At 44.6% G+C, this 15,277-nt stretch overlaps 1 protein-coding gene across 1 annotated transcript in view; it reads left to right on the top strand.

Moving 5' to 3' along the window:
• The first annotated feature begins 1,646 nt into the window (after positions 1-1,646).
• The window catches only part of LOC107393615 (medium-chain acyl-CoA ligase ACSF2, mitochondrial), a 26,633-nt gene continuing 13,002 nt past the window's right edge, over positions 1,647-15,277 (top strand). Inside the window, exons 1-15 of the mRNA XM_015972104.3 lie at positions 1,647-2,046; positions 5,347-5,542; positions 5,663-5,791; positions 5,911-5,964; positions 6,074-6,192; positions 6,294-6,456; positions 6,532-6,627; positions 10,383-10,534; positions 10,611-10,699; positions 10,765-10,841; positions 10,926-11,033; positions 11,106-11,257; positions 11,342-11,483; positions 11,637-11,747; positions 11,844-11,912. Of these exons, the coding sequence (XP_015827590.1) occupies positions 1,925-2,046; positions 5,347-5,542; positions 5,663-5,791; positions 5,911-5,964; positions 6,074-6,192; positions 6,294-6,456; positions 6,532-6,627; positions 10,383-10,534; positions 10,611-10,699; positions 10,765-10,841; positions 10,926-11,033; positions 11,106-11,257; positions 11,342-11,483; positions 11,637-11,747; positions 11,844-11,912 (1,779 nt within the window). The 5' untranslated portion in view covers positions 1,647-1,924. The remainder of the gene's footprint in view (positions 2,047-5,346; positions 5,543-5,662; positions 5,792-5,910; positions 5,965-6,073; positions 6,193-6,293; positions 6,457-6,531; positions 6,628-10,382; positions 10,535-10,610; positions 10,700-10,764; positions 10,842-10,925; positions 11,034-11,105; positions 11,258-11,341; positions 11,484-11,636; positions 11,748-11,843; positions 11,913-15,277) is intronic.

Below are 15,277 nucleotides of genomic sequence, written 5' to 3'. Positions count from 1 at the left end.
CGTCTGAAGTCGCCTCCCAAGTCGGCTCGTCTGAAGTCGCCTCCCAAGTCGGCTCGTCTGAAGTCGCCTCCCAAGTCGGCTCCCAAGTCGGCTCGTCTGAAGTCGTCTCCCAAGTCGGCTCGTCTGAAGTCGTCTCCCAAGTCGGCTCGTCTGAAGTCGTCTCCCAAGTCGGCTCGTCTGAAGTCGTCTCCCAAGTCGGCTCGTCTGAAGTCGGCTCCCAAGTCGGCTCGTCTGAAGTCGTCTCCCAAGTCGGCTCGTCTGAAGTCGTCTCCCAAGTCGGCTCGTCTGAAGTCGCCTCCCAAGTCGGCTCGTCTGAAGTCGCCTCCCAAGTCGGCTCCCAAGTCGCCTCCCAAGTCGCCTCGTCTGAAGTCGGCTCCCAAGTCGGCTCGTCTGAAGTCGCCTCCCAAGTCGGCTCGTCTGAAGTCGGCTCGTCTGAAGTCGGCTCGTCTGACGTCGACGCCTCCTCTGATGTCTCCTCGTCTGAGGATGCTCTCTGCACTCCAGAGGTTGACGCTCCTTCCAGGCCAACGTCTCCACCGTCTCCGGTTCCGATGAGGGTTCTGAAGGTCACTCCGGCCCAGCCTGCAGAGACGTTGTCACCGGCCCAGCCTGCAGAGACTTTGTCAGCGGCCCAGTCTGCAGAGCTCCTCTATCGTAGACGCAGGCCCCCAAGGGTCCGTCCTTGTCTCCTCCTCTGCAGCAGGCGCCGGCCTCCAGAGGCCCGTCGCCTCCTCATCTGCCGTAGGCGCAGGCCCCCGGACTCTGCTGATCCCTGCCGCCTCTCCATCGGTCCCTCGGGGCCCTCCTTCCGGGTCCCCCTCCTCCCGCCCTGTTCCTTGTTCCTGTGGGCGTCTGGGATCCGCCCTTTGAGGGGGTGGGGGTGGGGGGGGGTGTTACTGTCACACCCTGTCCGGTCTCCCTGTTTAGTTCAGCTCTGTGTCTCGTTAATTACTCCCACCTGCCTCTTGTTTCCCAATCACCTTAGCTCCCGGTCCTCCTGTATTTAAACCCTGTGTGTTTTGTGGCCTGTGTTGAGTCATTGTTTCATTGTCCAGCATGCTTCCTAATAAATCTGTGAAGCGAATCCTACCTGTCTGCCTGCTTCCTTCCCGGTCTGGATCCTCGCCTTAGCTCCGCTCCACTCCGCAGCACGTCGTGACAAATTTCTAGTTCTGAAGCTTGCTAAAGGGCAATTCCAACTAAATCTGCTACTCTTTACGTTTTTCTAATCACCTGTAATTATAAAACTACAATACTTGGACTCTTCGAACCTGGACTAGTTTTGTTTCGACCAATAGCAGAGTCCTTAAAACAGCTGATGATTTGTGAAATCTTTATTTGATTTGTGAAAGTTCCACGAAGTCCATTTTCTTCACTTTTTTATTTTGAGATGGATTATCATATCATGAGCATACTTTCTTTCAGCACTAAACGTTAATGTCAATAAAAAGATCATCCATATTAGGAGTTCTGATTGATAACCCAGGAAATAAAACTTTCCATGTTTCTGTGGCGTATAGAATTAAAACTTTATTTTTCAAATAAAGTTCAATAAAGAAAAAGTTCCAAATGAAGGTTTCACAATTCACCAACTGAATATTATGGATTCTGATATGTAGAATAATCTAGTCTAGGTGGTGTAGTTTTGCAAATAGAGACAATTAAAAGTGCTTTTAAAGTCGAAAAGTTGGAATTGCCCTTTAGCAAATGTCATAATCGACAATTCTGTCGGCATGTGCATTGTGCAATAGGGGTTAATAAGTATGCTGAATACATGGGGGCACCTTTTTCTCAAGAAGTGTTGACATGTTATATGTTGTCATGGCTACGCTTATCATTCAGATTGTAAAAGTAAATAAAAGTTAAATTTTACACGGCTGTTTTCAGGTGTAGATGACAAAGGGTGACTGTATACTTAAGAGCAATGTCCGCAATGATTTTCTCCTCTCTGTTCAGATTCTGCACTCACAGATTCAGCTGTCTGGAAGGACTCAAACACCATCGAACATGGAAACAATGCAGTACAATTTTATTTCAGTGGCATCGGTAAGTCATTCTTTACAAATAACCACACTGTACCATAAATTACTTACAGATGTCTTTAACTTGAAAAAGAACCAGGATATTGAGGTTTTTATTCCCAAATCATACCAGGGCGTTTGTGGAATGGTGGCTTGAATGACAATAGATATCTATCAGTGTGGTGCCATTGCAATGAAGGGTTGACAATGAGTTCAATAAAATGTTTCTCTTTCTTTTTTATTACAGTCATTGTGTATATTACAAATGCTATCACTCAAGTGGCTGAAACATATGGAAGCGTATGTGTAACACGAAACAGAGAATAAAGAACAGAGATGGACAGTAGCAGCTGGACGCTCTATGGCTTTTTAGCATCAAGAGCCCTCTAAGGGAAAGAATTGCCCTGAAGGAAAAAGAAAAGGAGCACACAGCAGATGACATTGTTGACAGGAGGCAGTAGAAGTAGCTCAACAGGTTGAGCGGGCTGTCCAGTAATCGGAAGGTTGCAGGTTAAATCCCGGCTCCGGACAGAGAATTCTGCTGTTGTGTCCTTGGGCAAAACACTTAACCCACCTTGCCTGCTGGTGGTGGTCGGAGGGACCGGTGGCGCCTCTGTCAGTGCGTCCCAGGGCAGCTGTGGCTACATCGTAGCTCATCACCATCAGTGTGTGAATGTGCGTGTGAATGGATGAATGATACACTGTAGTGTAAAGCGCTTTGGAGTCCGTACTCTGAGAGGCGCTATACAAGTGCGGGTCATTTATCATTAATTCAGTTGTGCTGACATATGTTTAAAGGTCAACTTTACTAATTTTTTTATACATTTGTAGTGGTTGGAATGAATGCCTTGTAAGTCATACTCTGGGGGAAAAAGCTCCATTGTGCCTGTTTGAGAACACAGAAGTCAGCTGGAGGAGAGAGCGACAGAACATGAGAAGATCTGAACTGTTATTTCCTAATATTTGGCCATCTTTCCTCTGATTGGATAACGGGAACACAAATTTATCATTAATTCCATTTGCTTTGTAATGTTGATGTTTTTTCTCCACAAAAAAAAAAACACAAGCATGGAGGAGTTCTGCTGTGTGGTGGAGTTGCTAATGATTAGCTTCTGCTAGTAGGAGCGTTCTCTGCTGTTTCCTGGGTGTTAAACCAACAACAGCCTCCCCCGTCATGAGTCAAGATAAGTGAGTCCTTGAATGTTGAAGCTGCAATAGCAACTTTGGAAAACAAATTAGCTAAAGTATTTTTGTAATGCCTCTTAACATTCTAACATATTCTAGCTATAAATCTATTGTAGAGATTGAAAAAAAAGTAAAGTGGTTCCCTCGCATTTGTTTAAAAACCCCACCAGTAACTCGGTTCGGACCACCTGGTTGTCGATTTCACTGAACCTCTGCACTTCCCCGGGTCCTCCATTCATTACACGCTCACATATTCATCAACAGAACATCACTGGTGTGAGAGGTTCTCTGCTCAATAATATCAGACAAGGAGAAACAGCTACCACTTCAGCTTTTTGAACAAACTACCAGAGTACCAAAAAGAAAAGCACCATTTGAAGTCAACAACAGATGTTTGGACATAGAAAATGGCAACTGGTGCTTAGCGTGGCTCATTCCCTCTGGCAACATGAGTTTTTGGTTCCGGGGGAAGCGTCTCAGGGAAGATACCCGAGGGGTGGGGTGAGTGTTCCGTGACCGTGATTGCGTTCAGAACCTAGCTTGTTTGCAGATTCGCGATAGCAGCTGTGACAGTGTGACATAGGTCTGTCTGTCGGAAGCTAATGCAGAAACTAGTCGCTCAGAGTGACCAATTATAATCCGAAATAATAATAAAAAATGGTTTTTGGTGAAGTTGACCTTTAAAGTTGGGAATAGAAGCAAAAACAAAGTAGCTGCTAATTAAAATATAATAAAAATAATCTGATATCTTCAAGTCTCACTGTTAGGGATTTTATCATTAAACCCATTTCCTGCAGTCGAAGAGAAAAGCAGAGACAGTAAACAGACAAGCCATCAACTTGCAATCTGGGCAGAAGCTCAAAGGCAACTGCCCCAAGCTTCTGGTCTGAGAGTTTATTTATACAAGAACAAAAGATAAGATGTGAGAGGGAGGGAGTGTGTGTGTGTGTGTGTGTGTGTGTGTGTGTGTGTGTGTGTGTGTGTGGGAGTGAGGTCTCAGTGGAGAGAGACAGTGTGTGTGTGTGTGTGTGTGTGTGGGTGTGTCTGACTGTGAATATGCTTCCAGGCATAAGGTACCGTAATTTCCGGACTATAGAGCACACCACAGTATAAGCCGCACCAGCAAGCAGCAAGCCGCGGCGCAGCAGCCACATGCAGGTCTCCGGCACACAGCGCATGTATGGCCATAACATAAGATAATTAGACAGAAAGACGCTACACGGAGCTTTTTCTTTGTTGTTTTAATTCAACAAAACAAATTTTAAACACGGGTGAACGTGCCTGCAAGTTTGGAAAAGAAAACAGCACTGTTGTTGTCATCATCCCCGGGTGAAGCTGGCTTGAATGAGTTCTTCCCGCTGCCGTCTCCAGCACCGAACCATGGATTCATTCATGCCAAACTTATGTGCAGCAGCACTGATTCCCTCCTTTACTGCCAGATCGATGGCCTTCAACTTAAATGCGGCATCATATGAACTCATACATGTAGTTACCATCATGAGGGGGTATGGATTTGAAAAAAAATTCTTCATCGTGCCGGCTGCTTGCATGTGCTAAATTAAAATGAGCACTTTCTTCAGTTTCCACTTTTGACTTCCACCTGTTTCACTTTCTGCTAAAGCGCCCCCTGGTGGCAGGGGAAGGAAATTCTTCAGTAAAGCCGCACCTCATTATAAGCCGTATGGTTCAAAGCGTGGGAAAAAAGTAGAGGCTTATAGTCCGGAAAATACGGTAATACATGAGTTAATAGGATTAAAGTAATGAAACATAAAAATTCTATAACACTCACTTGAAAGTACAGAGAACAATAAAGATTGACAACATTGGTTCTACAGAACTTTAGGCAAAGATTTTCATTCATCTACTTTGGATATGTTCTTTTATTTCTGTAAAATAAAACTATTTTATAAATATTTATTCTCAGACACAGATAAGCTCAAGATTTAAGCTCAAGAGACTGAGCTAAACTGGGCAGACTTGTCTGATTTTATCGACTGTCTTATTGGGCTTCAAAGTTCACTTGGCAAACCGCGTTGTGTGCCTTTACAGTTAAATAGTTTTCACTAAATACCTGTCAGTGGCAGGAACTAATCAGCTTTCTATCCATGTGCATATGTCAGAAAACTGTTGTCTCTTTCAGGTCTCTTCATGTGGACAGTGTCCCTCACAAGCCCTCACTCACCACCAGCTATGTCCATGGCACCTCCTCTGCCTCTCTGCTTGCCCTGACTGTTGGACAGAGCTTGGACACCACGGTCCAACGCTGTCCTGACAGAGAAGCTGTGGTTTTTCTGCAGGATGGCATACGGAAAACCTTTGCACAATTTCAGCAAGATGTGGGTATCAGATTTGATGCTTTTAGACTGCTTTATTCACAGACATGGATCTGTTTGAGATAACAATCAAGTTGAATAATTGATCCTTTGCTGTCAGTAAAGCATGTAACTTTTGTTCAGGTTGACAAGGTGGCTGCAGGTCTGCATGCTCTTGGTTTGAAGCAAGGTGATCGACTAGGAATCTGGGGACCAAACGTGTATGAATGGATCCTTTTCCAGTTTGCATCAGCCAAGGCTGGAATCATAATGGTCACCATTTTACTACAATGTTTTTATATTGCCTCATATTTTTTAGATAATGTTTGTGGAATATGTCATAAATATGTCCAGCAAATTAATTCGTCTTTCATTTGGGTCCATTCTTGTAGGTGTCTCTAAACCCAGCATATGAGCTGGAAGAAGTAGAATTTACTTTGCGAAAGGTAGCCCGTCTCATTCTGTAGTACTTAGAAAAAAATTTAAATTTTAATCTATAAAGAGCATAAAGCTTGATATTTATATAATATAATAGCATTCATTTTTTGTGTTTAGGTCCAGTGTAAAGCAGTTTTGTGTCCCACCCGCTTTAAAACTCAGAACTATTGTGAGATGCTGAGGGAGATCTGTCCAGGAACCGACTCGATGCCGGTCAGCATGACCAGAAGTTCCAGGTTTGACTGTGTTACAGTTCAAAATGATATATTGTTCTTATTTGTGCTAGAGACCCTCAGTACTGGCTGCAGCATTGATAATCTGTTTTTGGGCCTGACAGGGTGCCGGACTTGCGGATGATAATTGTGACTGACAGCAGACAGCCAGGGATGCTCCATGTGGAAGATGTGATGCAGGCTGGGGAAAGTAGACACTATAAGGAGCTGATGGGCATACAGAACAAGCTTTCATTTGATGATCCCATCAACATTCAGTTCACATCAGTAAACTTTCTAAATGCCCTCTTTGCACCTTGTTTTTGCTTGGACTCAGGCTGATTTGGAATGATCTGGTTCTAGGGAACCACTGGGAAGCCAAAGGGAGCCACTCTTTCCCACCACAACATTGTCAACAACGCTTATTTCCTGGGTCTGCGTGTAGGTTATGATTGGAGAGTAAGTCTACATTTGTTCCTAAACTTGTAGTTAAAGGGAGATTCCACCCAAAATGAAATGTGGTCTGCTGACACATTTCCTAGAGTTAGATAAGTGGGAAAAAATAGTTTTAACCAGCTCAGTCATTCTCCTGACCCAACTGCACTCCTTTAGCTTTAGCTTAGCATAAAACACAGTAAGTGAATAGATCCAACTAGCACTGAGTAAAAACGTCCTTAAAATCTTTCAGGAGTGATCCCAATTCTGCTTGGTGACCTAAATAATCAGACTTGCTGCAAGTGAAAATAATTAGTAACATAAAGGAATCACAGGCGCCATTTTAGACTTGGGGCTACTTTATGAAAAAGCACAGCTGTAAGCCTCCGCTGAAACAGCAGAGGGAGTGTGTGAACCAGTCAATGACCAGCCGAGGGCTGCTAGTCCCTAGCGTCAAAGTCAAAGTCAAAGTCCCATTAGTTGTCACCAGTGGCGGGCGGTGCATTCCACCCCTGGGCCTTCAGTGATTTCCTATTCAGTCCAATCTAAATTAACACACCTTAGAATACCATCAATAGGACATCACAGCTGGAGAAACCTCTCTCTCTCTCTCTCTCACACACACACACACACACACACACACACACACACACACACACACACACACACACACACACACACACACACACACACACACACACACACACACACACACACACACACACACGCACACACACACACACACACACACACCAGTGGCTGGGCAAGACGTCATTTCCAGAGCCTTTAAAATCAAACTCGCATTCCCAGTTGAGAGTAGGAAACTAAGACCACGGATACCGTCAAATCTCAAAAATGAAAGATGGGTTTAAGAGATGAGACAATAAAATAAATAAGTAAAGCAAACACATTATTTGCATTTGTTTTGGAGAAAATTGCACCGCGAAACATTTGAACATGTTGGCGCAGCTGCACACACCACGTCATTCACAATATAAATTGCATAGAAACAGAACACATAGAATTATTTCATTTAGCCATTTTATTTCGTTACCATTTATTATTAACAAAATGAAATGACAAAACATTAAAAAATACTAATAAAATGTTTCTACTCACCAACATAAATGTCCAGCATGGATCTCCTCCTCTCCTGCTCATTAGAAAATAAAATCCATCCTTCTTTCTTTCCTCAGGAAAACCTCAGTGGCTCTGTACAGTTTACCTGTGTGCTTCAGGTCCATGAGTGGATCCTTTTCTATGGACATGGAGGCTAATGCTGAAAGTCGTGTCTGTCCGGTCGTGTTTCTGGCGTACGTTTTAACGCGCTTTAATGCTACCAAATCCATCTGATGCGAGCAACAGGCATTCCCAGCAGAATAACCTGCAGCGGTTCTCTGAAGCTGTTAGCCGTGGGTACCGTTCATAGTTGCTTGCCTGAAAATGACGAACAAATCCTTTCTCCTGCTGGGACAAGCCAGCTAGCGTTGGAGTCGGACGACCTGTTCTCACAAGATCCATTTTTTCTTGAAAGGTCCGTCTGGAAAATGGTGTGGCAAGTAAATCTGCATCCAAGTCTGCCTCTTCTCCTCTTTCAGCCATCAGGTGTTCAAAAATACACCGATAGCTGCCTATAGATACAAATCTCTGTGTTTAGTTTTGATATTTTGCTTCATGCCACTAGAAAAGTTCTAACTACTGCTTATCCAATCACAGGATGCGTTCATGTCAACTTTTGCGTGAGGCCAGCTAGCTGGCCTGGGCCACGCTGACTCGTGAGCTGATTGGCTATCGCAACTAGATCGTCTCTGTTCACTTACAGCGGACAGCGGGCTTCTCGATTGATTCTGAAGGCCTAGGGCAGACTTAATCTGCCTGAAAACACAAGCTAGCTTAAATCTGATTGGATACCACCCAGCCTTGGTATTTTAACACTGGAAGCAGCTCAGCCAAGTGGGTATAATAGGATATAAAGAAAATAGACCAGTGAACATTTTTTGTTTTTTAATATTTACCAAAGGAAAAAATATATATTTACGTTTTTGAGTACGTTTAGGCCAGCAGAGAAGGCTTTGCTGGCCCTAACTGCCCACCACTGGTTGTCACACACACTAATGTGTGAGCGAAATTTGTTCTCCGCATTTGACCCATCCCCTGGGGGAGCGGTGAGCTGCAGACACGGCCGCGCTCGGGAACCATTTGGTGGTTTAACCCCCCAATCCAACCCCCTTAATGCTGAGTGTCAAGCAGGGAGGCATTGGGTCCCATTTTTTCAAAGTCTTTGGTATGACCCGACCAGGAATCGAACCCTGATCTCCCAGTCTCAGGGCAGACACTCTACCACTAGGCCACTGAGCCGGTAAAGGTGCTATTTCTCAGTAAGCAGCACCAGCCTCTCAGTTATCAGCGCCAGCTTATCATTAATCAGATTGATAGTTTGCTTCGGAATTTATATAGCCTCCTGCTGCTGGGCAGTAGTCTTAATTTTGGCCCTCATACTGCGCCATACATTATTAGGAGACAAGGAAAGCAGATTCACAGAGCAGCTGCTGCTCCGTATTTGCATGTGTGTGTGTGTGTGTGTGTGTGTGTGTGTGTGTGTGTGTGTGTGTGTGTGTGTGTGTGTGTGTGTGTGTCGTGTGTGTGTGCGTGTGTGTGTGTGTGTGTGTGTGTGTGCACTGATTCCCACACATGCGGAAGTTGAACTAATCATGTTTTAAAAATAAATCGGAGGTCTTGCTGTTTAACACATCTATCAGAAATCTTCAAAGAAAAGTGAAAACTTGAAGCTGCATTCCGTACATGTGCATGACTGTATGCATGTTTTATGTCGGTTCACTAACAACTTGTGCATCTGTGATTACATTACGCAGGCGTATTTGGCGCTGCCTTGCAGCTTTCAGCGGAGGCTTACAGCTGTGCTTTGTCCTAATGTAGTCCCAAATTTAAAATGGTGCCTGTGATTATTTTATGTTACTAATTATTTTCACTTGCAGTCAGTCTGATTGTTTAGGTCACCAAGCTGAATTGGGATCACTACTGGGTGATTTTAAAGGCTTTTTTAAATTACAATGCCAGTTGGATCCATTCACTTACCTGCTGTGTTTTACGCTAAGCTAAAGCTAAAGGAGTTTGCAGGGTCAGGAGAATGGCTGGTTAATAACTGTGTTTTCTCCACTTATCTAACTCTGGGAATATGTCAACAGAAAATTTTCAATAATGGGTGTGATATCCCTTTTAAGGTGGAATATGGAACATTTTAAATAAAAGCTAAATAAAATAAGAAATTCCTCCACGGGGCGTTTAGAGGCGTGCAGAATAAATGTACAGTTTCTTATAGAAAATCTATATTTAAAAAAATAAATAATCAAAATTTTATTTTGACGGGCACGACACTGGGATTATGTTTACGTCTACCAGATAATAGGGGCACCATTGCGGTAAAAAGTTCGTTTGGCAGTGCGAGGGTGGGACTGTGTAAAATGGTGGACTCGTTAAGTCAAGCAGATGCTTCTGAACCCAGAAGTTGTTCAAACAGTAAATACTGTTGCAAACTAAACATATTAGTAGAAATTTGTCCCTACCTTGAACGACTTATATGGTGCTGGTTGGTCACTTCACGCATCATCAATGAACCAACACCCCAACGGCTGGAAAATGTGTTCCATTGTTGCACTACCACCTCTAAACACTAGATGTCGCTATAGTGTCTGTGTTTCATATTCAACATTGAAATATAAAAATAAGGCATAAATGAGCTCCTGTTCATTATTCATCAGCCTCAGGTACGAGTGTGTGTTCCCGTGCCGATGTACCACTGTTTTGGCTCCGTAATCGCAGCGATGAGTATGGCAGTTCACGGAATCACGCTGGTCTTCCCTTCCTCCAGCTACAACAGCCGTGCCAATCTAGAGGCCATCCAGAATGAAAGGTGTGATGCTCGTGGCTACCAGATTCACAGTAACACAAGTTTTCATTGATAGACAATCTTCTCTCTTTTTTGCAAGGTGCAATTTTGTCTACGGGACTCCCACCATGTATACGGACTTGCTCAACCAAGATTTGCACCAGTATAATTTGTCATCAGTTGAAGCTGGTAGGTGATCTGCAGACAAGATAACGTTTATTTTATCTTTTGGTGCCATTTGCTGCTCGGTTTAGGACTAATGGGAGGTTCTCCGTGCCCGCCTGAGGTTCTCAGGAAGCTCAAAACAGAAATGAACATGAGAGAGATAACAGTGAGCATGTTTTACATCTCCTCAAACATCATAGAAGACTTAACTGTACGGAAAATGAACACATCATCCTTTTCGTCCCCACAGATTCTTTATGGAACCACTGAAAATAGTCCCGTTACGTTCCTGGGATTTCCTGAAGACAACGAGGAGATGAAGATAAACACAGTTGGGTGTATCATGCCTCACACCGAGGTGTGTCTTCGTTTTCCCACGCTTTTAACTCCTGTTGCTGCAACCAGGCTACACAATGTGTTCTAACTTTAGGCCAAGGTGGTGGATCCTGTCACAGGGGACATTGTGACTGTGGGAGCATCAGGAGAGCTCATGATCAGAGGCACCTGTGTGATGTCTGGGTACTGGGATGATCCTGGGAAGACTAAAGAGGTGATCTCCAGGGATCGCTGGTACAGAACTGGGTGAGATAGATTTGTACTCATCACTTTACAGCAGAGGTCCGTTTTCCCAGTGGAACACGCTGTTTACAACTGTAGTCTATTCAGTGACACAGCGAGCCTGAACAGTCTGGGATACTGCCGCATCGAGGGACGCATAAAGGACATGATCATCCGTGGAGGGGAAAATATTTACCCTGCTGAGATAGAACAATTTCTCTACAGGCACCCAAAGGTCATGGAGGTGCAGGTGAGAGTTTACACCACTAGAGAGCAGCAAAGAAAAACCATCAAACTCTAAACTTGTCTATTTTTGTGTGGCAGAATCACAACATATTTACTTTCCCATACTGGCAACATCCCACTGACCATTAGAGTGAGTGATCTGTTTTTCTGCCTCCAGGTGGTTGGCGTAAAAGACGAGAGGCTTGGTGAGCAGGTGTGTGCCTGCATCAGGCTCAGGCAGGGACAAACCTCCACAGCACAGGAGATAAGAAGCTTCTGCAAAGGCAAAGTAAGAGCAGAGGAGGGATAAACATTGAAATGTGCCAAAATATTCTGAGTTTCTACACAGTTGGATAGTCTACACCATTTTTATTTTTTCCTTTAGATTTCCCACTTTAAGATCCCTCACTATGTGATTTTTGTGCACAACTACCCGCTCACTGTCTCGGGAAAGGTAGGACACTCAGAACATATGCAGTTATACAGACGTGGACTAAAGTGTTGCTACCTTTTGGTCAATGAAAGAAAAACCCACAATGGTCACAGAAATAACTTGAATCTGACAAAAATAATAAATGAAACTTCTATGAAATTTAACCAATGAAAGCCAGACATTGCTTTTCGACCACGCTTCAACAGAATTATTTAAAATAATACACTCATGGAACAGGTCTGGAAGAATATGATGGTACTCCTAACTTAATTATTTTATTATTATTAATTTTTTTTGCACAACTAATTTGAGGCAATCATTGCAATCTAACAATTCCTGTACCTGTCATTGAGACTTCTGTACCTCTCTGCAGGTATTTTGGCCCCCTTGTCATGAGCAATCAATAAATCAATCACTCAATGAATGAATGAATCAATCAATCAATCAATCAATCAATCAGATTTATTTATGAAGCACTTTTCAAACTAAGTGCTTTACAAAATGACCCCAGATTCCCATAACAGGTTAAAAACATTAACAGACATTTGCAAGCACACGCGCACACGCGCACACGCACACACACACACACACGCACACACACACACACACACACACACACACACACACACACACCACACACAAATTATATTTGGCTGAGTCCAGATGAGCCAAGTAAGATAAGGCAAGGAATGCTTCAGTTGTCTGATTTGAAGGGCACCTTTTCCAGACCGCATGTTTCAGCTCCTTCCAAAGATGCTCAATTGGACTGAGGTCAGGGCTCATAGAAGGTCCCTTTTAGAATAGTCCAGTGTTTTCCTCCTAGCCATTCTTGGGTGTTTTTAGCTGTGTGTTTTGGGTCATTGTCCTGTTGAAAGACCAAGCTTTCTGACACTGGCCAGCACATTTCTCTCTAGAAGTCCTTGTCAGTCTTGAGATTTTGTTGGACCCTGTATAGATTCAAGACACCCTGTGCCATTTTTTTCTCATCTGTCCATAGGACATTCTCCCAGAAGCTTTGTGGCTTGTCAACATGTAGTTTGGCATATTCCAGTCTGGCTTTTGATGATTTGATTTCAACAATGGTGTTCTCCTTGGTCGTCTCCCATGTAGTCCACTTTGGGTCAAACAACGATCTGACACTGATGTTGAGCTTGAAGTTCACCTTGGAACTTGTTAGAAGTTTTTCTGGACTCTTTTTCTACCATCCAGATTATACGTCTCTTTGATTTGTTATCAATTTCCCTTCAGGGGCCACGTCCAGGGAGGTTGGCTACAGTCCCATGGATCTTAGAAGTCTGAATAAAATGTGCAGCTGCAGACACATCTGGCTGCTTGGAGAGGGTCTCATAGCCTTTACCTTTAACATGGTCGTTTAAAATTTTCTTTCTAATCTCCTGAGACAACTCTTTCCTTTGCTTCCTCTGGTCCATGTTGAGTGTGGTACACACCATGTCACCTAACAACACAGTGACTACCTGGAGCCCTATACACAGTGCTCAGCATAAATGAGCACACCTCACATTTGTCAAAAAACCTTTAGTTTCCTTTCAGAATCAACATTTTCTGTGAGATACAAAACTACAAAATATTCCCACAAATGTGGGCGGTTGATTACAAACAAGATTTTTTTTATTTGCACAAACAAAAAAAGTCATCGTCGTCGTCGTCTTCGTCTTCGCTTATCCGGGTCCGGGTCGCGGGGGCAGCATCCGAACTAGGGGAGCTCCAGACTGTCCTCTCCCCGGCCTTCTCCACCAACTCCTCTGGCAGGACCCCAAGGCGTTCCCGGACCAGATTGGAGATATAACCTCTCCAACATGTCCTGAGTCGACCTGGGGGCCTCCTGCCGGCAGGACATGCCCGAAACACCTCCCCGGGAGGCGTCCAGGAGGCATCCTGACCAGATGCCCAAACCACCTCAACTGACTCCTTTCGATCTGGAGGAGCAGCGGTTCTACTCCGAGTCCCTCCCGAATATCCGAGCTCCTCACCCTATCTCTAAGACTGAGCCCGGCTGACCTACAGAGGAAACTCATTTCGGCTGCTTGTATCTGCGATCTCGTTCTTTCGGTCATTACCCAAAGCTCATGACCATAGGTGAGGATTGGGACGTAGATCGACCGGTAAATCGAGAGCCTGGCTTTCTGGATCAGCTCCCTCTTCCCCACGACAGATCGGCTCAGCGTCCGCATCACTGCAGATGCTGAACCAATACGCCTGTCGATCTCCCGATCCCTCCTACCCTCACTCGTGAACAAGACCCCGAGATACTTAAACTCCACTTGAGGTAGGACCTCTCCCCCGACCCGGAGTTGGCAAGCCACCCTTTTCCGGTCGAGAACCATGGTCTCAGATGTGGAGGTGCTGATCCTCATCCCAGCCGCTTCACACTCGGCCGTGAACCTACCCAGCAAGAGATGAAGGTCAGAGCTGGATGAAGCTAGGAGGACCACATCATCCGCAAAAAGCAGAGACGAGATTCTCCTGCCACCATACTCGACACACTCCACACCACGGCTGCGCCTAGAAATTCTGTCCATAAAGCTAATGAACAGAACCAGCCGTATGTTTTGGACACCCGAGTGAAGAGAGGAGCGGAGCTGTCAACTGATCACCACCTGGTGGTGAGTTGGATCAGATGGCAGGGGAAGGTGCCGCGTAGACAGGGTCCGAAATTAACACTCGCCACTCGCCAAATGCGAGCAAATTGCTCCATTTGGCGAGTAAATTTTTGAGCTCTACCTGCCACCTGGCGAGTAAATGTTTGCACCAAATGAGTTATGTTTATCAGTCATCTTCCATGGATTTCTGATACTCCTCCCGCCTGCATGCAACGTACACAAACGTACGCGAAACGTGAGCGCCACATCCAACGTCATTTCCACCTATCCCATTCAATCAGTTTATCAAGTTAGCAGTTAGCTTCGTGTTATAACTAGCGGTGAAATGTGGCGGTTTTTAACTGGAGTCAGCCAGCCTTCCAAAAGAAAACTCGTCGAACTGGAAGAAAAACCACCAGGACCAGTGGCAACCAGAAGATTTTGTGAAAAGTGGCGAACTGGAGATGGTGGAGTCATGAGACAATGGCTACATTATGATGGCCTCGTAGCATTGCTGCCTTTCACAGACACTTTTTCTGCACGTGCTGCAAACAGGATAGCCGTCTTCTATCAACTGTCCCTCGGCATTCTTCAGATATCCCAAAAAAAAAAAAGCCCGTACTTCCCACTTAGTCTTCTTTGAGGGATAATAAATGTCCTGCGCACTGCCGTCTCCTCCGGCCATTATTTCAGCTTTAGCTTAAAGAAAGTTTTGGTTGTAAACAACAAAGTGCGCATGTGCCGCCGGCAACTTCAGATGATACGGTGGCTGGTAAGGGTCACCGC

Source organism: Nothobranchius furzeri, chromosome 5 (genome assembly GCF_043380555.1).
Source record: "Nothobranchius furzeri strain GRZ-AD chromosome 5, NfurGRZ-RIMD1, whole genome shotgun sequence".
Taxonomy (NCBI): domain Eukaryota; kingdom Metazoa; phylum Chordata; class Actinopteri; order Cyprinodontiformes; family Nothobranchiidae; genus Nothobranchius; species Nothobranchius furzeri.
This window is presented reverse-complemented; position numbering and strand designations above follow the sequence as displayed.